This window comes from Sphaerodactylus townsendi, linkage group LG09 (genome assembly GCF_021028975.2).
Source record: "Sphaerodactylus townsendi isolate TG3544 linkage group LG09, MPM_Stown_v2.3, whole genome shotgun sequence".
Classification (NCBI taxonomy): Eukaryota; Metazoa; Chordata; class Lepidosauria; order Squamata; family Sphaerodactylidae; genus Sphaerodactylus; species Sphaerodactylus townsendi.
In genome coordinates, this window is record NC_059433.1 from 57,771,742 (window position 1) to 57,799,068 (window position 27,327).

Consider the following 27,327-nt stretch of genomic DNA (forward strand, 5'->3'; position numbering starts at 1 on the left):
GAAGAGTTTGGATTTATATCCCCCCTTTCTCTCCTGCTGGAGACTCAAAGGGGCTTACAATCTCCTTGCCCTCCCCCCCTCACAACAAACACCCTGTGAGGTAGGTGGGGCTGAGGGAGCTCCGAGAAGCTGTGACTAGCCCAAGGTCACCCAGCTGGCGTGTGTGTGGGAGTGTACAGGCTAATCTGAATTCCCCAGATAAGCCTCCACAGCTCAGGCGGCAGAGCTGGGAATCAAACCCGGTTCCTCCAGATCAGAGTGCACCTGCTCTTAGCCACTACGCCAGGAGAGAAATGGATACTGATGCCACAACGACACTAACAGTACAATCCAAAGTAAAGTCATATATTCCATCCTCTGAAAAAATGTGCCTGGGACATGCAGAAATATGTGCTGTGCTTTTTTTCTTTATGTAGATTCTGTTATAAGGTTGCTAGCCAGTATCTGGCACACATTGGGAGACTGAGGGCTAAGGCTTGTGGGGAGGGTATCATACTATCATACTTATGGTATTTCATAATTTTTGTGGCAAAATCAAAAGTTTTACTATAGAGTATCTGCTGAATCCTAGAGTAGCATGACATCACTTCTGGGTTCATTCTAGAAATGACATCATGATCTCAGTACAACAGCATTTTTAATGAGAGGTGGCAGGATTTGGAGGTTCAAAGTGGGGGATCACCAGCTACAAATGTGAACATAGGGATCCTGATTCTGTAGGGAAAGGGCCATAGTTCAGTAGCAGAGCATCTGCTTGACATGCTGAAGGTCCCAGGTTCAGTTCTCAGCATTTCTACTTGTAGATTATGTGAAAGACTTGAGAACCTGGAGAGTTACTATCACCCAAAACAGACACTACTGTTGATGGGTCAGTGGGGCAACTCAGTATTAAGCAACTTTCATACATTCCAACATTGTTGGGAATATGTTGTAAATGGAAAGTGACTATTAACTTTTCTTCTTCCTGGTTCATCTGGTAAAACAGTTCAGGAGTAGAAGATGGGCATAGGCATGCCCAAATTGGCCAGGATATTATATGATATATGTAAACAATTCACAGCGAGAATTTTCTTAACCTGGAGAAATCTCTCATTTACACCTGTTTTGTTTTTGTTATGACTGAAACACACATAAGACACCTCAAGCGATGCATGCTTCAAATATTAGTAAAACATCAGCAAAAATTGCCAAGTATTTCTAGTGGATCGGTGTTTCTTGTCTTAGTAAATTCCTAGAGAGCAGCAGTGGCGTAGTGGTTAACAGCAGGCAGGGGCGTACCTAGGCAAACTGGCGCCCGGGGACAAAACCTGAGTTTGGTGCCCCCCCACCCAGCGTATGGGCAGCCACCCTCCCCCACCATGACCAAACAGTGATTTTTTTTGTACCAGCTCTCAAAACACCTCCCACTCCCAGCAAAACATACATGGCTCTCTCCCCACCAACTCTTTTCCTAATTTCCTACTCACAACAACCCTATGAGGTAGGTTGTTAGCCTGAGAAACAACTCCAAGCCAGTGCAAGTGGGTATTAAACAAGTAAATCTCTCACAAATCACCCCCAGCAAAACATTTACCAAACAAATGTCAGCATCATCTCTCACAAAACACCTCCAGTGGAATCCACCCCCAAACACCATCACTTTCAATGGTGTTTAAACTAGGGAGCTCAGATTCTTCTTTTAAATCTACCTTAAAGGGAGAATCTGGGGTCCCCGGTTAAAACAAAATGGAAAGTGATGCTGTTTGGGGATGGATTCTCCCCCACCCTGAAACAGCATCACTTTTGAGGATTGGAGATTCAGATGAAACAAATAGCAGATTTGGCTGGAATCTGGGCAAATTCGGGCACATTCGGACAAAAATTGTCCGATTGTGTCCTGCCCAAATATGAACAAATGCGAATGCAAGCTATTTGGGTTTTTTGGGGGTATTTTTGGTGTTTTTTGGTCTGCAGGGAGCACATTTTTAAAGTTAGTGGCACCATGATTTCAGGGCATCATCCAGAGACTGCCCTGATGATACCACCTGAGTTTGGTGATGTTTGGTTCAGGGGGAGCAAAGTTATGGACGCCCAAATGGAATGCCCCCATCCCCATTGTTTTCAATGGGAGCTAACCTGAGATGGGGGCTACCCATTTGAGGGACCATAACTTTGGTCCCCCTGAACATAACTTCTCCAAACTTGGGTAGCATCATAAGAATAGTTAACAGATGATACCCTGAAATTTTGGTGTCACTAGCTGTAAAAATACATCCCTTCCAGGCACCCCAAGAAATTTGCCCAAGATTCTTTGTTTTGCAGTAACTTTGCTCCATTGTAGCTAATGAGGAATTTCTGAGGCAGGCTGCACATTTTTGAAGATAGAGGCACCAGACTTTCAAGGTGGCTCCAAGAGGCCTTGAGTAATAGCATCCAAGCTTTGCTTCTGGAGTAGAGTTGAGAGTGTACTTGAGAGAACTCAGCCCACAGGCTTCTCATGTGCAGGGAGCTGGGAAACAAAATAAGGCCTTTGGGGGCCCATAAAATGAACCCCAGAAGCAAAGGCCTCCAAACCTGGATGTTATTGTACCAGGAGGCCCTACACCCTGGAGCCGCCCTGAAAGTCTGTTGCCTCTATCTTCAAAAAAATGTGCCTGCCTACACATTGTTCCAGAAATTCCCCATAGGCTACAATGGAGTCAAAATGCAAAACAAAGAATCTTGGGGCAGAACAGTTTGGGGTGCCTGGAAGGGATGTATTTTTAAAGCTAGTGACACCAAATTTTCAGGGGGGTATCATCTGTTATTGCTATTCTATGATTTCACCCAAGGTTTGGTGAAGTTTGTGTTCAGGACCATGCTATGGTCCCTCGTAATGGGTAGCCTCCATCGGGTTAGCAACCCCATTGAAAACAATGGGGATGGGGCACCCCCTTTGGGGGTCCATAACTTTGCTCCCCCTGAACCAAACATCACCAAATTTGGGTGGTATCATCAGGACAGTCTCTGGATGGTACCCTGAAATTTTGGTGCTGCTAGCCTTAAAGATGCGCCCCCTGCAGGCAGGAACGTGAAAAAAAACTTTAAAAATTTAAAAACACACAAACAACCCTGAAATGTTGGCGCCCCCCCACGTGACCAAATGGGGGGCGCCCGGGGACATAGGGTACCCCCTGTCCCTAGGCAGGAACACCACTGACAGCAGGTGCACTCTAATCTGAAGGAACTGGGTTTGATTCCCTGTTCTGCCACCTGAGCTGTAGAGGCTTATCTGGGGGAATTCAAATTAGCCTGTATACTCCAACACACGCCAGCTGGGTGACTGTGGGCTAGTCACAGTTCTTCTGAGCTCTCTCATCCCCACCTCACAGGGTGTTTGTTGTGAGGGGGGAAGGGAAAGGAGTTTGTAAGCCCCTTTGAGTCTTCTGTAGGAGAGAAAGGGAGGAAATAAATTCAAATTCTTCTTCTTCTTCTAGATTAATGAAAGTGCATTTCCTATTCCTTCTGTATTCATAAACTGCATGAGTATTTATAATATCCAATATAATCAGTGACATTGGAACAGGCACAAAGAACTCTATGAACTCATTCCCCTTAAAGAATCCTTCTTAGTCAGTGCCCTTCACGGGTAATTTTAATGCATTGCATAGAAAGGCAAATGAAATTAATAAAGTTCACAATATCATCCATCATTAAAATGCCAACTTTGTTATCTTCCCCATAAATTGTTGGTATTCATCATATTATATTAATCTCAAAATGCATAGCTAAGACATTAACTTACTGCTAGTTTTATAAAAGAAGGTATGGTGACTTCAGTAAAAGGGGACAGAATATTGGATCAAAGCAAATTTATCTATTTGTCCTGGATGTGGCCCATTATAAAAATTAAAAACATAAATGCCCTCATTGTATACAATTAAAACTGTGAAGCCATTCAGATAGCAGAGTGTAAAGTATGGCACCCCATGCCACCTTATCATATATATCAGTGGTGGCGAACCTTTGGCAGTCCAGATGTTATGGACTACAGTTCCCATCAGCCCCTGCCAGCATGGTAGTGGCATGCTGGCACCAACTGATATGAATATAACATCTGGTAGTTTATGAACCATAATATTCAGTTCTGTAATATATGTATGCAGAGGGGAGGGGAATAAAAGCTGAAAATAGCAACTACAAATTTTGTAGTAACAAAAAAGCATGTGTGATTTGAGCAGAAGCAATCTGGAACAGTATATATGGACTTCAAGTAAATATTTAATTATTTCAATAATCATCATCCACATCATAAAGATAATAATTGTGGACAAAATTATTCACATTTAAACAATAAGCATATATTTGACAGCATGCTGCATATGTCTACAGTATACAAATGAATTATCATAATATAATTATGTTGACTATTTTACATAAAAAATCTTCATGCCATGCATTTTGATAACAGGGCCATCCTAAACTGAGCAGAATTGCAGTCTTCAAAGCCCATTAGCCTCTGTGGACTTAGAAGGGTATAACTCAGTGTAGAATGACATTGTTGACCTTCACACATTCCAAAAAGAAAAAAGAAAATTTGACTTCAGACTTTTTCAATGTACCCCCAAATTCCCATTTTTTTTCTGTTGAAAAACTGGGTGAAAGGTCCTGGGGACCAAATAAGGGGGGGGGGAGTTTTATCCCCTAATTTTTTTCTGACCTCTCCTCCCCAGACCTTCTTATCTCTAATTAGAACTAACAAAGTCTGCATTCCATGGATGTGTGTGTAAAGTGCCATCAAGTAACAGCTGACTTATTGTGACCCTAGCAAGAGGCTCACAAGGCAGAGGTGGTTTGGCTTTGCCTTCCTTTGCAGAGTCTTCCTTGGTGTCCCTTCCAAGTACTGACCCTGCTTAGCTTTGAAAATCTGACAAGATCGGACTCTACCAAACCACTTCCCCCCATATGTTCCATAATAAAGCAGGGGGAAGAAATGAATCCAAGTATTCCACTCATATCAAGGCTCTTCCTGCAGATCCTTCAAGCAAGTTATAAATCGCTGCCAGAAATCTTAAGTACAGAGGGACAAGTTGTCTTTTCACCGTCTAAACATCAGTCACGCCCCTGGCTATACACCCCTGAATTATGTTACAAAGATAGAATAGGTTATGCTGTTTCTCCCCCTCAGAAGGAGTGAAGGACTCAGTAGGATTTTCCCCTGTTGATAAACTCAGTGAAACCAGGATATTGTTTATTGCTTTAAGCAAGGGATTATTTTTCTGTTGTAAAATAATCATTTCTGTATTTCCCCCGCATACACACACATAGTTCAGTGTGCCTCTTTTCTGTTAGAGACTGTTGCACCAAATACAACTATTATCTTGTGGTATTATCTTGAGGCAATATGGAATAGTTTTGAGAGAAGACTTAAGTTGCGCTTCCCCCAACCTTAAAGCAGTGGTGTCTCTGTGGCATTATTGATTGAATGCTCAGCTAATGGCCAAGAGGTTGGTGGTTTGAACCCAGCCAGGGGCAAGGAACCCAGCCAGGGGCAAGGATTTCATTTTATTTGAGCCCCTGAAACTGCTTGAGAAAGTCCAGTCCTTTGTGCGCCATACTTATGGTTTCAAGCATAAATGCCCACCTTTGGACACTTTTACTTTTTGGTAGTTATGGGGTGGGGGTGGGTGGATAAGTGTGTTTGTGTCTACCTTGCATTCACTTAAAAACGTTCCCGCGCATGCTCGCAGAGACATGGATCAGTTCCCGCATAGGGTCGTTCTGCGCATGCTTGCGGAGACGTGGATCTATCCTTTTGAAAATAAAAAAATTCCCACCCCAGCACAATGCAGCAGCCAATCAGGAAAGCCCCGAGCGGATTACGCATTTGATCTGCCGACAGTGGGGACTCCTGCGTGCCTGCTACGTTTCTGGGGAGAAGGGGGCACAGGCTGCGGTGGGGACCAGAAACTGTGTTCAAAAGGTCCCGAATCTACCCAAACTGGTTCATATCTAGTTTTTTTTTTCAAGTGGGGAATCGACCTAACTTACTGTGTCTGCCTCCTCCAATTTCCAGCCATCTTCTCTTCTTTCCCTCATACATTAATCAAAGATCATAACTGAATCATTGAAATTCTGAATGTTTATTTAATGAATTCATGCTAGTTGTGAGCTTGGTCAAAGTGTTCTTGATAATGTCAGGCTTCTGAGAACTTTCAGTCTATCAAATTTTCTACATTTGTCAACTCCTTCCTGTTGACAGAACAGTCTCCTTCAGTCATGGCCTGCAAATCAGCATCCGATTGTCTTCTCTGTCTCCCTCATGATAACTAATGTCTGAATCTTTTGTCTAGTTTCAAATAGTGTTATTATGAGGAGTGGAATGTATTTTCTAAGAATTCAATTTTTAAAGATATAACCATCAATACCTCTTATTGTGTTGTTCTCTTTCAAAAAGGAAAATGCTCTATGATTTTCTTTTCTGGTTTTCTGTTATGCCCTTTGGCTTCTTTTTGCAATTGCAGCCCTTGCATTTTTAAAGGTTCTACACTACAGGGTGGTGGTCTAGAAGGTTTGGGAAAACAATTTGCAGAACCTTCCTTCGTGTTTCTCAAATTTCTCTTCTGATCAAGATGGAATTAATTCAGAACTGACTCCAGATTCCTAAAAAGAGAAAAAGGATTATTGCCTGGGTCATTAACTCATTAATGCACATGTCTGTAATATCTTTCAGGGCTTATGTTTATATAAGTATTCATGTATATGCCTTTTTTGGAAGAGAAGGAAAGGTCCCACCCACATCAGTGCCATTTTCCTTTCAGCCCCTTGCAACAGCCACTTTTCTCACAGTGCCACCAGAGGGCTTTAAAAAAAATAAAATAAAGGTAACTGTAGTAGCGTTATAATGCCATACAACTGGCCAATTGTTTTTCAACAGAAAATCTCTCCGGTTCCTTAGTGAGGAAAAAGTAGAATGGACAATGGCAGAGGAAAATTGACCAAAAAACCAACCTTCTATCTGTATGCTCCTGTCTGTGAGCCTCTGCATTTGCAGCTGTGATAGATGCTATATATGAGGATACCTAATGTGGTGCCCAGGGCACCATGTTACCCTCCAGTGCCTTTTCTCTTGCCTGCCAAGTGTCTTAAGAAACTGGGCAGTGCCTGGTGGTGCTTTTGCTCAACAAGATTCTGACTGGACACTGGAGATTTGATTAGCAGTGCAGATTTTTGTAAACATTGCTTTGGTAGCAGCTACCACCACAGCACAGGGATCTTCACTGGGTGACTGGAAGTAAGCTGAAAGAGCCATTTTGTGGCCATCTCTGCCTCCTGCAGAAGTCATGTTGTGGCTGTGCCTACCACATCATGTCAGACTTTCACTGGGGGCCACTGTACTGATAAGACTATTTTGTTTTAGTTTGTTTCCAGTCTCTTTAATGATAGTAGTGTGTAAGTCACACAGGAAGCAATGAAAATAGTCATGACTAATCTGTACCACTTGCCTGGCTAAGTGGCCATCCTGAAGGGGGGGGGGGTATTTCACACCAACAGGATGCCACCGTTGGAAAATCCTTGTCTCTGGCTGCCATTTACCTCATCTCTGCAGGCAGGGGCAGCACAGACAGTGGGGCTCTGGAAGAGTATCTTAACTGTAGGATAGACAGTACAAAAGGAAGTGGTCCTTCATCTACTCTGGGTCTATTCAATTTAAGGCCCTCAAAATGTGTTCAAAATGCTAAACTTTAAAAATATTAGTATAGTATGAATATGGTGCTTTGTGGCAACAGAAATGAACATTAAATATGCCATCTAAATGTATAATCGTTCGTTATGGATTGTAATAAAAGGTGGGTGTACCAAAATTCTTTATTGGCATATTGCATGAGAGGGATTATAATCAGTGCACCAAATAAGCAAGCAATATTCATTAACGGAAAGCATGCATACCTGTTTTCCTCTTTAAACACAGTGATAACTCCTGGCTCTTTCATTTCCTACTATTGTTTCTCTGTTGATCCTACAATTTGTACAACACAAATGATGACAGACCAAACAAACAGTAAATCAGAGTGAAACAGCATCAGCTCCAGGGTTGTTACAATCTCTTGGACAGTCTGATTTGACTTAGAATTGTGGCTTCTCTGAGACAATTATCTGCTGCTGGTCTGATGACTTTAAATGAGCAATGATAAACTAATGGGTCACAATGACCCTGAAGCTTTCTAGCTTGCAGATGCTGTGCTGTGAAAATTAAAGAAGACTAGAGATTCTGAGTTTAGCAACAGCATTCATTATCTAGCCCAGCATGTCAGATGAGAACATGGATAATCATTATCTTCAGATATGTGGCTTCAGACTGCCGCTCAGATCTGATAATCTCTGCTATAATTCTGATTACACTACATTTCATTTCTCTGCACTTCTCCTGAAGACATGCTGGCCTTGATGGAAATATCCTTCCACATGGCAAACAATAATTCTGATTCATAGGTCCTTGTAGGTAGCAGAAGCAAGCACATGTTGGTGATCTGAAGGATCTTGGAAATTGCACCTCTCCAGATACAGGATCTTGTTAGAAAGTCAAGATCTTGAGCTCAGGATCCCATCCCACAGTAGGTGATCAGTTCTATCAGGCACAATCATGTCTGCCACCCATTTGGCGCTACATATGCAGTTTGGCTTCAACAGTGTGAGCTTCATATCCATGCATAAGACTGAGTCCCAAAGGGAATCTGTGCATAAAAACCTGCTTTGTTAGAGGGATAATGCCCACTGAATTTGATTGTGTTAAATATAACTTGTAGGGCATAATCTTTATACCAGAATCAGAATTATACCAGAATCAGCCACATTTATTTCTCTATCCTGCAGATGAAAACTCAAAAATACTGCCAGTTCTACCTATTATATTTTATCTCATGTTTCTTTTTCAAATGTCATCAGGGCAGTGCATACATTTCACCCATCTTCCATTCTATCTCCGCAGCTGTTGGATATTTTTTTTCAGGTTCATTTTCCTTTTGGGTTTTTCTAGATGCACAGTCCTACTCACCCGAATCAAACTCATTGATCTGTATTTTGCAGGTAGGACCAGTCACTTCTTAAGTGGTATCAAGGCCAGAAGTTGGCGAGACTTGGGAAATGGGAGCTGGAAACCCTAGGTGTACACCAAATGGGCCAGTTGATCCAACAAGCTTTTTCTCCCAGTCCAAGGCTTAAATAGGCAAAGAGGAAAGCAGCTCTACCTGCGGTGAAAGTGGCACATGGGACTCATCTTGTCCAAGCTTAACTGGGGCCAGAATCCTGCAAAGAATTACATCCACTGGGACTACAATCTGCTCCTGTTTACTTGACAATCCCCAGGGTTGGCCCAGGGATAATGCATCAAGTAGTTAGGGCCTTCGTGGTGGCCAAATAGGAAGGTGTTCATGAAATCTCATTGTCTAAATGCTGCAGCATTGCAGCTTCACACAAGTTTATTGCAGCCTGAGTAGGCTATTGATGTCATCTGCTGTTATCTGTTGCTGGGTACATGGCATCTGCACATGTACAGGTTGCTTTAGGTTTCTGTACAGCTCCCTTGTTCACTGTGAACAGAAACTGCAGTGTGCCATTTTTGCTTGCGCTAGTAATGTTTTACTGCATTGAATGTGTTGCTTTTCATGGGAAAACAGTTTCGATTGTAAATATACTTATCTAGAAGAAAGTATAACTGAAATTGCTTCAGTCGAATCACAGCAGTTTAATTTGAAAAGTATGTAGCTTCCCAGAGAATACTTCGGGGAAAGGGAGTTTAGTGTTCTCCAAAAGGATGATTTTTCAGTAGAGTTGTCAACTTTGGGTTAGGAAATTCCTGAAGATTTTGGCACCAGCACCTGGGGATGGCAGGGCTTAGCGAGGGGCCTCAGTGGGGTATAATGCCACAGAATCCACCCTCCAAGGCACCCATTTTCTCCCAGGGCAATAATCTTTGTAGTCCAGAGATCAGTTGTAATTTTTGAAGATCTCCAGACCCAATCTGAAGGTTATCAATCTTATTAGACACTTTTCAGATTGTAGTTTAGATTTGTAATCTTTGATTTTCTATCATTAAACTATATGATAGCACAAATTTTATGATATGGGGATTTGTTTTCTATAGGCGAAAAGGGTAAACATAGGAGGGTCAGCATTTTTAAAATACTGGTAGACTGCCTTCCCATGTGTTGCTGAAGGACCCATGGTCACAGAGAGATGAATAATCTGTTGCAGCAAAAAAAGAATTAGTGGCAACTTAAGCCAATCAAATAGCACATTGAATATCATTGACAAACACATATAATAAACCTTTCCTATGCTAATTTACTACATCACTTCAGGAAATATTGCTGATTAGATTTTTTTTTTTTTTACAATACTGCTGGTGCACTCATGGATTGAATCCCTAATTAGGGTTCCATTTCTGAGTTATTCTGTTTCTATTTTTTGGGGTTGTTATTAAAGATCCTCAGAATACTGCAGGGCCGGAGTGAGGGGAAACTGCACTCAGGGCATGCGTATATCCTACGCCCCTGCCTGCCCCCAGAACACCCCAGAACAACCCCCCCCCCGCCATGCCCCCACAGCAGCACGCACCTGGTGCATCATGTACCCCCACCCCCTTGGTGCTACACCACTGGAAAACTGATTTCATGGGGAAGAAAAACATTGGCCTGTCCAAACCTACTACTTGAATTGTAAACTGGAAACATCTATTTGAGGATAGTTCTGCTTACTCATCCTTTCCATTGCTATAGATAGGTCAGTATACTTGCTCATGAGCCACTTTTCGCTCCAAATGGCAATCCACTTTAGCTTTATAAGAAAATCCACTTGCAAAAAATGTTCTAACTTGCCTTTCTACACATCAGAGTAATATTAAGGAGATATTAAGCTATTAAGTAGAGGAAGGCTCTGGTCTATCAGAGTTAGCACAAATATTTCCCTAGTGTTTGGACTATCTTTATTTACCCTAGCTGTACTCTTGCAATTTGGAGATGGAGCCTGGGGAGGACAGGGATCTCATTGAGTACAATGCCATAAGGTCCAATCATCCACTTTCTCCAAGGGAACCGATCTCTGTAGTCTGGAGGTGAATTATAATTTTAGGAAATCCTAAGTTTTTTTTAAAAAAAAATTAGAGGATGATCTAACATCTTCCTTTCAGGTGAATGTGACACAATAACAGTCTAATCCAGATCCTGAGGCCGCCAGGAACAGAGCCACTGCTGCCGCATTGTGCCATCTCCAGTGGGCTTCCAGGCAGCACAGGGAGGCACCTAAGAGGGGGAAAAATCCGCTGCCTAGAAGGCTTAACAGAGTTTTTGGATTACGTAACTCTGAAGCCCTGGTCATGACGTCCTCAGCCGTAAAGCCCAGGCAGAAGCTGATTTTACCCCTGGGACTGCACCAGGCTACCCCCCTTCCCTCACTGGTGTCCAATCAGACGGCAATGTTCCTCCATGGTAATAGAAGCTACAGCTTTTGTGTTTCACCGCCATGGAATTGAGGGGTGCCCAGCCACCAGTGCCTTCAACCTCTCCACCAGTGGGGGTGCCCCTTGCACTGGTGGAGGAAGCGAATGCGTTGGCACAGCCTGATGCTTCACCCACAGCCCATTCACCCTCTCTCCCATCTGGTTTGGACTGTGAATGTAGAAGTAAGAGATAACAATGAAGTATAGCAATACCTCCTATTTTGTATGACTTGGAACTGTGATGATTATTTTTCTTATGAATGAAATTATGGGCAAATTATTCACCATACTGCAATTGAAAATTTGCCAGATGATATTGCCTGTAGGCTACTGGTTAGCAATTTGGAAAATAAGGTGATAAAGGTTTGCAGTTTTCTTTTCTTTTTCTTTTTTTAAAAAAGATTTTATTTTTATAAATATAAACATAATGGGGAAAAATAGAAACAATATCACAGCAATTACTATTAAAGGAATTACTACTAAAGGAAAAAGAAGAAAAATGTGTCCATAGACTACAATAAAAAATAAACAATAAATGTTGATAGCAGTAAATAATGATATAATGAGCATTAAATGGTGATTATCACAATAAATAAATCTAACTATAAATTTCATAAGATACTCTGTACCATATTTGATAAACATGATATTAATGTTAGACAACATTATGAAATGAATTGTGATGAAATAGAATAGATTTAAAACTTGCCGTTGTGATAACTACTATAGATCTAAACACATATTTCTAAAAATATTTCCCAATATTAAAAATTGATCTCCTATCTTGTCTTTTCTCCATAATTTATTTAGACTTTTCCCCTCTTAGCGCCATTTCAACGCAATACGAGAAAAGGATGATTAGTGATTCATATAAGGGTTGCAGTTTTCTGAGTATTATGGTATTGTAAAGCTGAGTTTTTGCAAAAAATGCTGACGTGTACCAGGAGTCTTGAGGCAGCCCTTTACAAGCTGGTAATAAAAGCTACAGTAATTGACATTGAGTAAACATTTCTCCTTCTCTCCTCCCCATGATGAATGATAGGAATGTCACACTTTCAAAAAAGGTTGAATCTTCCACATCTTGCACTGAGAGCCGTTCCATCTTTTTGTCACAACTTTGTTGTCCCTTTGATGCACTGGAGCTACTTTATAGAGTCCTTCCCAAGTACTCTGTTGACTTTAATAAAAACTATCCCATTCCCCCCTGCCCCTCCAATCCCATAAGAAGCTCACCTAATATTTGGTGATCTTGGAGAGCAAGACAACTTGCTTTCTGCCCTCCCTGCTCAGAAAAGACAAAGCAGTCAGTCTGTTCTCTGTCAATCCTGTAATTCTGATACATAGATGCCATTAGTGATAGCTAATAAAAGCACTCCAGAAGCCTGCCATTTTCTTAAACATGCCATTCTGCTTACCTGGGATGGCATGTGACTGCAGCCATTGCTGGCAGAGGCTACACTACCTGCATGCTAATTTGCTGAGTATCTGTACAAAACCTCCAATGCAAGCCCTTGTCTGTGTCAGTTTCCATGGTGCTGTGACGCTGCTCCCCCTCCACAGCTTCACTTATCAACATTTTCCACCCTTCCTCTTCTGCATAATGTGCTGCTCATTCACCCAGAAAGTTCAGCTATTGTAATGATGGCTTGGGGGAGGGAAGAAGGCATAGGGGTCAAGAGGTGAGCTGTGTTCACAGAGGTATATGGGAACTTGGCTCTGTGACACAATGGGAAATTAGAAGATGCATTCCCTCCCACACTTGTACTGTGCTTTTTGAAAAGCAAGATGCAACAGAGAGCCAGGATGAGCTTGGGGATAGACATGTTGAGATATGTCTGGTTTCAAACACACACAACCCCTGTAACTGTATAAAGAAGTGGCAAGAACGTGTTAAAACAGAAGCTGTGTGTGATAAAGGAGGCACTGGATCAAAATGCACCAATTAACATTCAAACGTTTACTTGACTAGAGTCCTGCTGCTTGCCTATCTAACTGGGTGCCTCTATTAATTGGCTTCCATTCTTTTCTTCTCCACAGGACAGCTTTCCTGCTCGCTTTGGAGGCGTCCATTTTGTGAACCAGCCTTGGTACATCTATGCCCTGTACACGCTAATCAAGCCCTTTCTCAAAGACAAGACAAGGAAAAGGGTAATTAGAGAATGAAACTTATCTGTAGTGCCTGTAGTGACATTTGTTTTTCTCTGTCTTCTCTTCTAGGCTCTTTGTAGTGTGCTTTGTCTGGCCACAGAATGGCTGCAAGGTCTGACACCTCAGTCAGAGTTTGCCAAAAGCCAACATTTAATCAATATTTAAGCAGGAGAGAGTTATTTTCAGAATCACAGTCAGGCACAAATACAATATATCATGAACAAACAAAGGAAACCATTTTATATAATAAACACATTTATTCAGCATTTACAGGGCTGTGATAGAAAAGGACCAAGGAAAATTTTCCCACTACAAATGATTGACTATGTGCTTTCTATCCATTGCAGTCATTTTAATCTTGAAAGAAATTTTCCTTTTCACTTCTTCAGTTGATTATCTTCTTTGTAAAGGGGAAGAAATAATTAATGTTGCCTGAAGCATCCAAATTTCAAATGCATTTAGAAAATAGGACTCAGATGCGGCAAAGAGCCTGAAAATATTGCTTTCTATTGTATATCATTTTGATCAGGGATTTTTATCAAGGTAAGGCCACAGTTAATATATGTGAAGCATTTTGAACACCAATACCACTTTGGGTGTTCAAAGTGTTTCATATATCTTATCACAACAACTTTACAACACCCCTGTAAGGTGGACCATATTGCAGAATGGGAGACTGAGACTGATGGTGACTTGTCTATTCATAGTGACCTTATTCATAGTGTTGTCAACTCTGGGTTGGGAAACACCTGGAGATTTTGCAGGTGGACCAGAGGTGGGCAGGGTTTGGGAAGGAAAGGGACTTCAATGGGATAGAATGCCAAAGAGCCTACCTTCCAAGGCAGCTGTTTTCTCCAGGTGAAATGATTTCTGTTGCTTTGATATTGATTAAAATTTAAGGACACTTCCAACAAAACCATATTAGATTAATATTGCTCATTCAAAAATGCAAGAAAGACTCAGCCTCTTGAGGCAGGAAAACTACATTTTTATGAGAAGTTAGCAGTGGAGTGCACATTTTCTGACCTCAGCAGGAGGCCAGTTCCACAGCCTTGAGGCAGCTACTTTAAAAACTGTAGTTTTGTGAAGCACAGATTTTAAGGGCAGGCCCTTCAAAACAGCACTCCCCCTATGCTTCCCAATTTTAACGAGTGGGTTGAGGTGGGGTTTCATTACTAGAATGGGCCCCTCATGAAAAAAAAACTGGTTTCCCCTATGCAGCAGTGAGCATTACTGAAAAGCATAAACTGATTTTGTCCTTGACCTTCTCTAGAGGACTGTGCAGTTCATCGTTGTGGTCTTATGTGCAGGCACACATGGAACTACACATTGCAGGCCTGTTATTGGAGAAGGATTCACAAGCTTTTATTCCCTGGAAACAGAGCACTCTTTCCCCTCTTCTTGGGGACACTGGCAGGAAGGTGCCTACCGAAATGGTCACAACATTGGAGCAGGAGGGAGCAGTCCCTCAGTTATGTTCTTGCTGCTGCTCAGAGAGGATGTGCTGTAGCGTCCTTGGTAGTCTATTTGGCCTGGTCCCCAACAAGCTATTGAAGGGCTTAGCCTTGTCTAAGAAGTGCTCACTCTGAGGAGCTAAGATGGCCAAAAATGATGGTCAAACCAATTGTTTGTTGTGTCTCATTGAGGGACACATTCTCAGTACATGTAAGCCATGTGCCAAGCTGACACGGAAGGCCAGAAAGGTTAGGGTGTCGCTACTGAAGGCTGCTCTCTATGAGCCTCACTCACTCTGGATCCAGTGGTGGTTGGGGGTAAGTATTCTAAAAACCCTTCCACTAAATCCACATCAGTCCCTCCATTGATGTCTGGCCAGACCCAAAATTCTTTAAAAGATCCAAGCTGGTTGAGTGTTGCTTGCCTAAGGACTTGACAGGAACATTACATAGAGATCTTACAGATCTCCCCCAGTATATAAATTTGTGTTATGTCCTTTTTACATGGAGGAAGTTGAAAAGTACATAGTAAATAGTCAGATATTCATTGCATCTGAAGAAGTCAGCTTTGGTTCACATAAAGCTTATGCTAGATTAAATTTAGGATTCTAAAAGTGGATTAAATTTAGGATTCTAAAAGTCATGTGTATTTCAACAGGCACATAGTTGATTTAGTCCTTAATATTTTGTTACTGTCCATGAAACCACTGATCCTAATGAACTAGCAGTGTCTTTTGTTTGCTGTTTGTATTTTTTAAAAAGATATTCCTTCATGGTAACAATCTGAACAGCCTTCACCAGCTAATACACCCTGACTGCCTGCCTTCAGAGTTTGGAGGGACACTACCTCCTTATGACATGGGTACATGGGCTCGGACATTGCTTGGCCCTGACTACAGTGATGAAAATGAATACACTCACACATCCTACAATGCCATGCATGTGAAGCATGCATCTTCCAACGTGGAGAGGGAATGCTCACCAAAACTCATGAAAAGGTAAGAATTAAGAAACAGGATCCTGTTGAAAAATACACACACATATATATGCTTTTAAAAAATCCTTCTTAAAAGCAGTCATTTTGTAGAAGTGGAAAAGATGGGGTATCGGTACTTTGCCTTGAAGGGAGTGTGCTGTCTGATAATAAAAGAATAAAGCATTGTTGAAAATGCACTTGCTTTATCTTACTACTATTGACTGTGATCCTAATAGATTGACAGCAGAAGGACCAACAGATGAAAGTAGTCAGTCCCCTGTGCAATCACCAGGTCATTACTTACCCATAAAATGATATCACATCATGATGTTTACTAGGCAGACTAACAGCCTAATCCAGAGGGCAGGCCAAATTGTCCTCTGGCATGGGCTTATACCAGCAGAAATTGTGTAAACACTTATGTAAACACTTATGCTAGTGTAAGCACTTATGCCAACCCTTACCCCAGCAGAGGTGCAAATCTGCAGGTGCACGGCTGCTGCAGTGCCCTGTGATGGCCAACCATGGTTCCTGGCCTTGTGTTGATACTTCCACTCTACCCCAAGTTGCATCAGCATGGTGGGAGCATTCCAGGGGCATTCTGGGCCTCCACTGCACAATCAGTCCCTGTGTGCTGGCAGAGTCACCAGCAGAGATATGCCATGATTTTTGTGGTGTATCTCCATTTGTCCCTAAGGGAGCTTTGACGTGAGTTCTTTTTTCACATTTTTGCAGCTGGCAGCTACATCTTTGACATGTGCATATGTGTATATGTTGATAAATCTTCTGCTAGCTTGATTCTAAAATAAAACTTATGAGAGGGCCAATGCAGATAGGATGGGGGTGTGCACCCAGGGACATGACCGAAAGGTGCACCCAGGGACATAGGCCTCTGCATTCAGGTAGATAGAGGAATGGTACACAGCCAACAGAAAAAAATATTAGATGAAAGACATGGCAGGACCAAGACAAATAGCAGTTCTACTTTATTAGATGAAATCAAGACAAGAGTCATTGTAGAAGGAAGGCATTCTGAAAGATAATCGAAGTCTATATTCTTGCTCTAAATTTCAGTGTGCATGTCTGACTACACCACATGGGCAGTTATAAGAAATGAGTAGACATTGAAGTTACCTCACATGAAAGACAGATGAGTATTTCAGGCTGGCAACATTTTTCAATTCTGCAAATCACTTAAAAGGGGTCAAATGTTACTCATCAATTCTCTGCTCCATTTTCCAGCTCTAAATCCTCTAACAATAATCTTTGTTTTCTGTCTGGCTGTAGCTTTGCAGCAGCTTCCTGTCAGTTTCTGTGTATGACAGAAAGGAAGAAAGGAAAATCAGGCCTGCAGACCCCCTCACCACTTCAGCAAGGAGTAACCTCTGCAAATTTGCTGGTTACCTAGCAACAACATACAATTTCCCCTAGTCTGAGGACCAGTTTGAATATACTTAAATGGCATAATACATCTTTCATATGGACATCTCATGTTCCATGTAGATGAATATGAAAATAATTTCCATATCTTACTGGTAGAGTTGCCACCCAAACAAAATTAAAATTATCTCACCATTAGAGTTATCAACCTCCAGGTGGGCACTGGAGATCTCCCAAGATTATTATTGATCTCCAGACTGTAGAGATCAGTTTCCCTGGAAAAAATGGCTGCTTTGGAGGGTGGACTCCCTGACTTTATCTCTTGTTGAAATGCCTCCCCAAATCCTGCTCTCCCTACATTAGGCTGACCAGACGTCCCGCTTTTGGCGGGACAGTCCCGCCTTTAAACAATTTGTCCCGCATCCCGTGGGTTCTTCAAATTGTCCTGATTTTTGGTAGGCTGCCGCACTGCCTTCTGGGGCGCAAGGCAGTGCAGCAGCCTCCTGCGCGCATGGCCGCAGGAGTGCACTGCCTTCTGGGGCTTGCCGTTTGCCGCCCTGTGACAGGGCGGCAAACAGCAAGCCCCAGAAGGCAGTGTGCTCCTGCAGTGTGCGCACATGCGCAGCCTCCTCCCCCCCATCCTGGTTCACAAAGGTGACCATCTGGTCACCTTACCCTACACTCTACCCCGAAACCACCAGGAATTTCTCAACCCAAAGTTTGCAGTTCATTGTTACAAATTGTGCTCTTTCAGTGTGGTTACCAATTTCCTACAAAGACAAAACATTTCCAAGTGAAAAGGTGCATTGGTAACACTGAAACATGTGAACTATTTGTACATGTATGTGATCTCTCAGCTTTCCATGTGGTCCATCTAGTCCAGCATCTTGTTGCACACAGTGGCCAACCAGTTCCTCTGGGGGTCCAACATCATCAGGGCACAGAGGTCCAGGTCTTCCCGTGATGTTGCCTCCTGACACTAGTATTCAGAGGTTTACTGCCTCTGATGTTCCCTTTAGTCACCATGGCTAGTAGCCACAGATAGACCTATTCTCCATGAATCTACCTAATCCCTGTTTAAAGCTGACTATGCCTGTGGCATTACTACATCCTCTGGCAGCCAATTCCACATTCTAATCACCTGAAGTATTTCCTTTTGTCCATCGTGAATCTGTTGACCAGCAGCTTCACTGGGTGTCCTCACGCTAAAGCATTTAAGGAAAGGGAGAAAAAAGTTCTTTCCGGCTACTGTTTCTAGCCCTGCATAATTTTTTAAACCTCTAACATACTCTTCTTTAATTATCTTTTTTTTAAGTGAAGTCCTAGTCTCTTCAGCCTTTCCTCATAGGAAAGGTGCCCTAACCTGCTAATTGTTTTGGTTGTTGTCTTCTGTACTTTTCCAATTCTGCAGTGTCCCTTTTGAATAGGGTGACCAGAACTACACATAGTATTCTAAATGAAATTGCACCATACATCTATGCAGGGTTATAATAATATAATTTTAATATTGTCCATTTTATGTTCAGTCACTGTCCTAATGACCCCTAACTTAAAGTTTGCATTTTTCACTGCTGTGGCACACTTGTTTGACACTTTCGTTGAGCTATTCACTAAGCTATACTGCTCACACCCAGTTCCAGATCAGTTATAAACAAATTAAATAGCTCCAGTCCCAGTACCAATCTTTGTGGGACCACATTGCTTATTTCCTTCCAATGTGAGAACTACCCTTTCATTCCTACTCTTATCTTCTTGTCATTTAAACAATTTTTAATCCATAAAAGGACCCATTCTCTAATCCCGTGACCACTTACTTAGGAGTTTTTGATGAGCTATCTTGTTAAAAGTCTTCTGAAAGTTCAAATATATAATGCCTACAGAGGCACCATTAGCTACATGTTTGTTCACTTTCTCAAATAATTTCAAAAGTTTGGAGTGGCAGGACTTCCCTCTGCAGAAGTCATGCTGATTTCCCTCAGCAGGCTTTGTTCCTCTGGTTAATGGGTCCTTGGTTACAGTTTCTACAGATGTTAGGCGAACTGGCCTCTATTTTTTAATTCCCTTTTGGATCCCTTTATAAAATCAGTGTAACAATTATTGGTTTTCAGTCTTCTGATAGTGACTAATTCTCGTGATAAGCTATGGATCTACATGAATAGTTCAACTGTCACATTAGAATTTTCTAGGAACTCTTAGTTGAATGCCACTCAACCTGGAAACTTATTGCTTTTGAATTTCCACTAGTTATAGAACGTCATCTCTCATCACCTCAAGTGGACTCAGTTTTTCTTGAAAAGAGCAGTTGTATCTTTGATACATGCCCCCATATTTTCCACAGTGAACAGTAATGTACACGCACACACACGCACAAACACAAACACCTTTATTAGGCATAATACAGTTACAGTTATCAAATAGTTATACAATAGCTCTAAAACTGTTCAATATAACATGTAATAGTGTAAATTGTTAAATCTCAAACATCCAAATAGTTAAAATTTGATCTAGTCTTAACACTAAAAAGGAGGCAACTGAGGTAGTTATTACAGGTGAAAGATCGCTTACAAGGAATTGTATAGTGTTTTCATTAGATGTTAGACGTTAAGTTCCTTGATTTAAGAAGGGGAGAGAGATGTAATCTACGAGCATTAGTGTGAAAATGGCATTCCAGTAAAATATGCTGGGTTGTGTCACGTGACTCGGAACATGGGCAATATCGCACTGCTGCTGGAATTCCTTGATGTCTTCCTACTAAATCTTTAGAAGGAGGGCATTAACTCTGGTGAGCATAAATGCTCTATGGTGCAAAGAGTACACAGAGGTTCTCTGCCCTCTTGGCATCTTCTTTAGCAATCCTTCTATTCCTTGGTCATCCAAAGATCCAATTGCTTCTCTGGCTGATTTCCTTTGAAGAGCAATTTACTACTCAAATTCTCTTTTTGCACAACTATAATAAGGGTTTTTTTTTTACTTTACTTTTACTGTGAAGGAGGCAAACAGCAAGGAGTTTTGTGGGGCTTTTGCCCCACTAAGCCATCTCTGCTTAGTTGCTTCAAATTAAATTCATAGAAATATACCCTTTCCTAATGGCACAGTGGCTTGGGATAGTACATGTATATTTAATACATTGTTCTGCACCCATCAGTTTTATGCACCTGAGGCAGGTGCCTCACTTGCTTTGCCCTCATTACAGCCCTGAGTTAGATTTACTGTGGTTTAATGTGGCTTTTTCAGCTAGTCAGTTGTTTTGTACCAATAAACAAGGTTCCTATATTTACAACTGGCGCCATTACTGATTCTCTCCCTGTCCCTGAGGTATAACTGAAGCTATTTTCCTTTTTACCTGAGAGTTCCAGTTTTGAGACTATAGTGGTAATACTGCTCAAGAGCCAAATGTAAAAATAAACTTAAATGCTACTCTTGCAATTAAAGAATCCTTCTCTCTCCAGCAATAAGGAAATCAATATGTGCATGTTAAAAACAAAGATTTTCCATCATTATTTTTTGCAGAAGAAATGAACCAATGAACAATAATAGCCTGGAGGAGTTGGTGTAATGGGCAAAGAATTAGAGGGAAATGAGCAGATGGGTGGTGAGAGCCGAGTGAACAGATCTTTTCAGTGTGGCCTGATTGATTGGTTATAGTATACTGATTTGAAAGGCACAAAGTTCGGCTTGAGGGGGAAAGCCCAGCAGGACTGTCAGGATTTGTTTTTCATAAGAGCTTTATCAAATAAGGTTGTTAATAATACAAAGGAAAAAAATAACAGGCAAGAAGTAAAAGACTTAGAATAGAAGCATGCAGGCTAAAGAACTGCATTTATCAAATGAAACCTAGTCATAACAGAGTTTTGATTTTCTGTGTTTAATAGAAACTTTTTCAGTTACCACAGGTGAAAAGCATGGCTTGTAACTCAAGACATGGCTTGTAACTCAAAACTGCAATTGTACAGAAGCATTCAGTTTCCACATGCATAGGCTTTCTAGGTCTGCTCATGATTTGGGTTTATACAATCCGCCAATGGAAGTGTTTTGGAAGCAGAATAGATTTTTGTATGCTGGGATTGTGGAGATAAAATACATGCAGTTTCATGAAGTATTGGGCGGGGGGGAGGTGTCATTTTTGTAGTTTCCCAACCAGACAACAAGCATGTGAATTCTTTAACTGGCAATCAGACCACTACGAACGACCTCCAAGGAGTCATCCAGTGTCAAAATCAGTACCCTGAATTTTGCATGAATCTGGTGCAGGGTCTTCAGAATGAATCAGCAACAAGCAATGCAGATAGATTAGAGGGTGGAAAAGGTCCCCACAGAGCAGTTGCTGATTATTTAAGAGGATCCAGTGTAGGTGCAGATACTGTTATATATAGGCTGGGCACTCCTAGCCAGTCAGCTACTTGCAGCGAGTAGTTGGTAACATCGCCACTGCAGCTAGTTAGTACAAGCAAAATGTGAAACCCAGCAATTAGGCAGAGCCTCTAAACAGCAATGCCATGCTAGATGGGCTAATCTGCCTAGCAAATGACACTCAGATTTTCTGGCGTATTTAATAGGAAGTTTGATGCCCTCTTAGGAGAAAGGTAAAGGGATGACCTGAGTTGACACCTGAGATGGCGATGAAGTTTTCTAATCTCCCAGGATGTGGGGGAATAGAGCTCACAAGTCCGTTCCTTCACATCACCACTGGGAGACTATTTTTGTCTATGACAGAGACTTGACATTGCAATTCCCCGTTCAGAATCACCTGCTTGGTAGGTGAGCTTTTAACTTTTTGGTGCCAGGTAAAAACATTTATTTTCTTTCAGACTTCTGCAAAATTGTGGAGGGCCTATACTCTTGCACTCCTTCTACTGGTGGGGCTGACAGAGGTGTTGGGGCATTGATACTCAGCAGGGTGTCCTGGGAGGCTGTGATGACTCTCCACCAACATATTTGCCCCAAGGATGGTATTACCACCAGCAAAGGATCGCACTGCCTCCACAACTCCCTTCAGTACCCCCTCCCTCTGAATTGGGTTGTTAATCAGCAAATTCATGCTACATGACATTTTAAGACTGACAGGAGTAAATACAGTTGCAGTGGTTAGGTGTTTGTGTGTGTGTGTGAGAGAGAGACCTTCTCTATGGTTTCCAGTCAAGTACTTGACTACATATAGAATTACAAAATGGCAGCCATCAACAAGCAGTATGTTAGGGATTCGTTCTTGTTAGCATAACATTTACTTGCTAATTGGTAACATAAAGACTGGGGGGGGGGGTGTTTCTAATGGACAAGCTAACAATGTCTTTAACTTCTTTCTTCTTCCCTGCTGTGTCTAAATGATTCATATGTAGCCTCTGAAATTCAGACTTAAAATTTTATAAATTTCTCCACTGTAGTTTCTCTAAATACTTTCCTCAGTTAAGGAGAAACGAGTGGAGAGTTACCTTGAGAGGCAGAGTGTTCTTGAGAGAGATGCCTTCTATGTTCTGTCTCTGAAGAGTGTTTGCCCTGGGGGGAAAACACAACTAAAGTGATTTTGGCCAGTTACAATTCACTCCCTAATTCCTCTTAGATTTTCTTTTTCAAGGAGGCAGAACATTGTTCCCTACCAATGTTCTGTTTAGCTGTGCTATTTTTACCCAGCAGTGTTATGGAAGTAACTGCTGGTGATTTTTATGAGGAACATAATTTGTACTTTCTAAATCTAGCTAATGTTTAGAAGGCATTCAGTGTGAATGAATCACTGAGTCAAATGTGTGTGGTAGATTCCACAATGGATTTGGAACACAGTGTTCACTTTTTATATACGCATTACCTGAAGCCCAAAGAGACACATTTCAAATATTACAGTGTTGAGGTTTAACAATAATTTGACACTATTTTCATGTTACTAACATCAAGAATGGGAGTCTGTATAATCATTACTTCAAATGCCATGAATTTAAGGAGTGGCATTTTCCTTTTGAAAGAGAGTTTAAAAAGGGTTTGGAGGTTCTGAGGTGTAACTTCTATTAAAAAGACTTTGGGAGAAAATCCTAAATGCAGTGCACTTTCTGAACTATAAGCTAGTTCCCTCCCTCTCCTAGGTCCTAGTCTCTTGCTCCCTATCAGTCTGGTTAATCATAAAATGCAGTCAGTGGTGGAATTGAAATAATTTAACAACCAGTTCCAGTGGTGGGATTGAAATAATTTAACAACTGATTGTTTAAAAGTTTTCTCTTTTCTCTTTTAAATGGAAATAATTTGTATGCCATTAAAGGTTAAAATGAAACAACTGATTGTTTACAAGCACCATTTTAACAACCAGTTCTGCCGAAGTGGTACGAATCTGCTGAATTCCACCACTGAATGCAGCCCTTTTTAAGAATATTGAAAAATGCCAAGGTTTTTGCTGTGTGGTAACATACGCATACCCTCCCCTACACAAGTTAAGAAAGGAGACGCTCAGTCCAATGCATCCAAGTACACCATGACAAAACATCAGGGGCATACTGTGGTAGAGACATGAGGACACCCATGTTCCCAGGCGCACACCTTCTGGTCACGCATGATCAAATGGTGTGCGCCCCAGTTGCACATCACCAAGCCCTGCTCCCGCCTCCCTGCAGGCTGGCTTTTGAAAGCCAGAGCTTTTGAAAGCACAGAGGCTGGGGGTGGGTCTCGGGGATGTGGCCCCCCCATGCCCCGCCCTCTGTGCTTTCAAAAGTTCTGGCTTTCAAAAGCTGGCCTGCACAGAGGCTGGGGGTGGGGCACGGGCGGAGTTGTCTCCAAGTGCCATTTCCCCCCAAACCTCTCCAGAACATCTGCCAGATACTCTGTGCAAAGAGAACGAAAAAAAGGAATAGAGATGTCTGTCACAGTAAGATAAAATCACAGAAAATATGTCAGCCAGTGACTATTGGTCATGATTAAGTTGGATAGAATACCTTCGGGTACCAGATGTAGGTCCAAACAACAAAGGTAAACTGTTATCTTTGTTGTTTATAAGGTATTGATCATATTGAGGTGAACACCGATAGAAATTGAACTGCTCAATTAAGCTATGGAACCTGGACCAGTAATGTAATTCTTTTATGTTCCTCAAAAACTATCTTCAGAATTTGTACTTCTGCGGGCAACCTGTTGTAAGTACAATAAATTATTTTTGTGACAAGCATGGAGTGACAAGTAACAGAGACTACAGTCCTGGACTAAGTCAACTGCAGCAGACCAAAGTAGGAAAGTGTGCCAAAAATTGGTAAAAATATTTCATAAAAGTTAGCTTTAAGTATACTCCAGCTCCCTAAGTTATTTCATTGGCAAAGCAGTAACACAGCAGGCCTATAGGAAGATATGTTCATTTTGCTGTGTAGCAGTACCTGCCTTCAATAGTAGCATATGTGTGCAGTTATTATACTTTGAATGCCCAGAATTGCCCAGAATTGCCAATTACTGACCACCATGTCTCCTCACCCAGAGATTCTTGAGTATCTAGCAGACTATTGGAAGGTATAGCTGATTCAGCCACAGTACTGCTGTGATCAGTGAAAGCAAGAATGATGTGCTGAAATGAGATTGAGTGTGTGTTACCCAAATATTGCAATAGATAACACAGCATGTAGCTTTTTTCTCCTTAACAATACACACCCACAGCCACACCCACACACCCCATGCCACCTAACTATGTCACTGCTAAGGGGGAAACAGGCCAACAGGTTTTTTTTTCTATTCTTCTATTCCAGTGTAGAACAGGACTTTTTTAAAGCACTGAAAAAAATCAAATGGTTCACTATCTATGACCATTGTTATAAAGTTGTTATAAAGTTGGTATCCAGCTGTGATGCCAGTTCACAGTGACTATATGATTCTATTTCTGTCCAAATGCTATATGCATTATTTTACTACAAAATTAGTGTTTGCTATTTTAACTTTTATTTTGTTCATACCTTTCAAATGGCAAAATGTAAGATCTATGTGTTCACACAGTATAGGGAACAGCAGTTAGCAACCTTCTCTCTGTAATACATGAATAATATTAATTATATAACCCAAAGTAATTTATCCTTTTAAATGTCAAAAACCAGTCAAATAATACAATGTTGTGCATATGTTAAATGCCATCAAGTTGCTTCCGACTCATAGCTACCCTATGAATCAATGTCCTCCAAAATGTCCTATTGTTAACAACCTTGCTCAGGTTATATGTGACATAGTTATATATGATGTATAAATGATGTAGTTTTTGTTGTTAAAGTGGTAACATAAATTTGGGGTTGACAAATATTGTACACATTTCAATTCCCCCCTCCCCCCCCAACAGTTTTGGTTCTGGGGTGGAGCTGTCTAAAAAGAATCCTGTTTTACCCCCATTAACTCCTAATTTCTAGACATCTTGAATAACTGCTTAAACTTGTGAACATGAGACCTCTGGAGATGTATAATGATGAGCAAACATGTTTTGCGTAAGAAAAATTAACAGCAGCACTTTTGTTTTAGGTCTCAGTCGGTGGTGGAGCCTGGGACTTTGAAACATGAAGATCAGAATGAAAATGAGAACACCCAGCCTCTGCTGGCTCTAGACTGAGTTTGAATGTACCCTGACATGCCAACGTATCACCAGACGTCAATAGTATAAGGAACCTATGAAGCAAGAGACAGGTTTCACACACATTAAAACACTCATTCAGCTTGAAGTCAGGTACTCCAACTTTGCTGAGCAAGTAACGATCATCACCAGCCATCTGTCTGTGTGGCCAAAGCCAAAGGGGATATTCCTTGTGGCCCAGAATACTAGAGAGAAGAGTCTGATTGTAAAACAGAGAATGTGTTTGTCCCCATCCCCTTTTTATGATGTATAAATAATAACAGTGACTGAAACGAGAGGGACTGCTTTCTGTGTTCACACAGATATATCAGCTGAGGTTATCTAAGCAGGGATGCACTCCAGTTTTTTAAAATAAAATTTAGACTAACAGATGTTAAAGTAAAAGTGTCTTGAGTTTAAATATTGCAGTAACAGGCTTGATACTTGCAGACCGGACAGAATGCCTCTAAACCCCTAAGCCCTTACAGAGTCTCCCCTTTTTTTGTAAAAATTGCTAAAAAATCACCAGCAGAAAAATTGTTCAGTTAAGAGCCCTTAGGGGATGGGGCGGTCTACAAATATAATAATAAATAAATAAATAAATAAATAAGTGACCCCCATCTGCAGTTAAGTAACCCCATCACCCCCAGTTACTTGCAGGGAGCATTTATTTCAGCTCACTGACAAAATATTCTTACCTTGTGGATGTTCCTATAAACCTGTCAGCTCAGTATAATGAACTGAGGGGAAAACAGACATACACAATTTGAAAAGCAATTATTTAATGTTAACAATGTGGGTTTCTTTTTTCCACAGGCAGTAGCAGTATATGGGGTAGATGTGGCTGAGAAAGAGGGAAGTGTCTGAACTCAATGGAAATGCTTATTAGTGATTAATGTTCTACTTCAGGTTCTTTCATTTAGGTCACTCCTGCAAATGAGAACTCAGCACAGCTGTTTAACATCTTCCCTCCTGCAATCAGTTAAAAGTGTAGCCAGAGGGCCTGGCTGACTGTAGATATAGGCTATGCTTAATAATGGAAAGGGAAAACTTGGGATGAATTATTCAATATGCCTCCATTAGAAGGGAACTGGGGAAAATGTTGAACTGAAATGCCAAAGATCAGTTTGCTTTTCTTATCTTTGCTCTATTTGCAAAAAAAAACCCCCTCCCAAATTCCATCCCTACATTGAAATGAAATAGATAATAAAAAATTCCAGTTAACAACTTTTTTTTTGCTATGGCTTTATTTTCCTCAATCGCTGTAAATCTTTTACAACTGTATGTAACAGCCATTCATAATCTGTTACAAAGCACCACATATGTCAGAGAGGGATTACTCATTGTTTTGTGGATGACTGTGTAA

General features: G+C 41.3%; 1 protein-coding gene across 1 annotated transcript in view; it reads left to right on the top strand.

The window, feature by feature from the left end:
• CLVS1 (clavesin 1) overlaps positions 1 to 26,561 on the top strand; it is a 59,902-nt gene extending 33,341 nt beyond the window's left edge. The window contains exons 4-6 of the mRNA XM_048507296.1: positions 13,493 to 13,603; positions 15,820 to 16,055; positions 25,874 to 26,561. Of these exons, the coding sequence (XP_048363253.1) occupies positions 13,493 to 13,603; positions 15,820 to 16,055; positions 25,874 to 25,961 (435 nt within the window). The 3' untranslated portion in view covers positions 25,962 to 26,561. The remainder of the gene's footprint in view (positions 1 to 13,492; positions 13,604 to 15,819; positions 16,056 to 25,873) is intronic.
• The last annotated feature ends 766 nt before the right edge of the window (positions 26,562 to 27,327 follow it).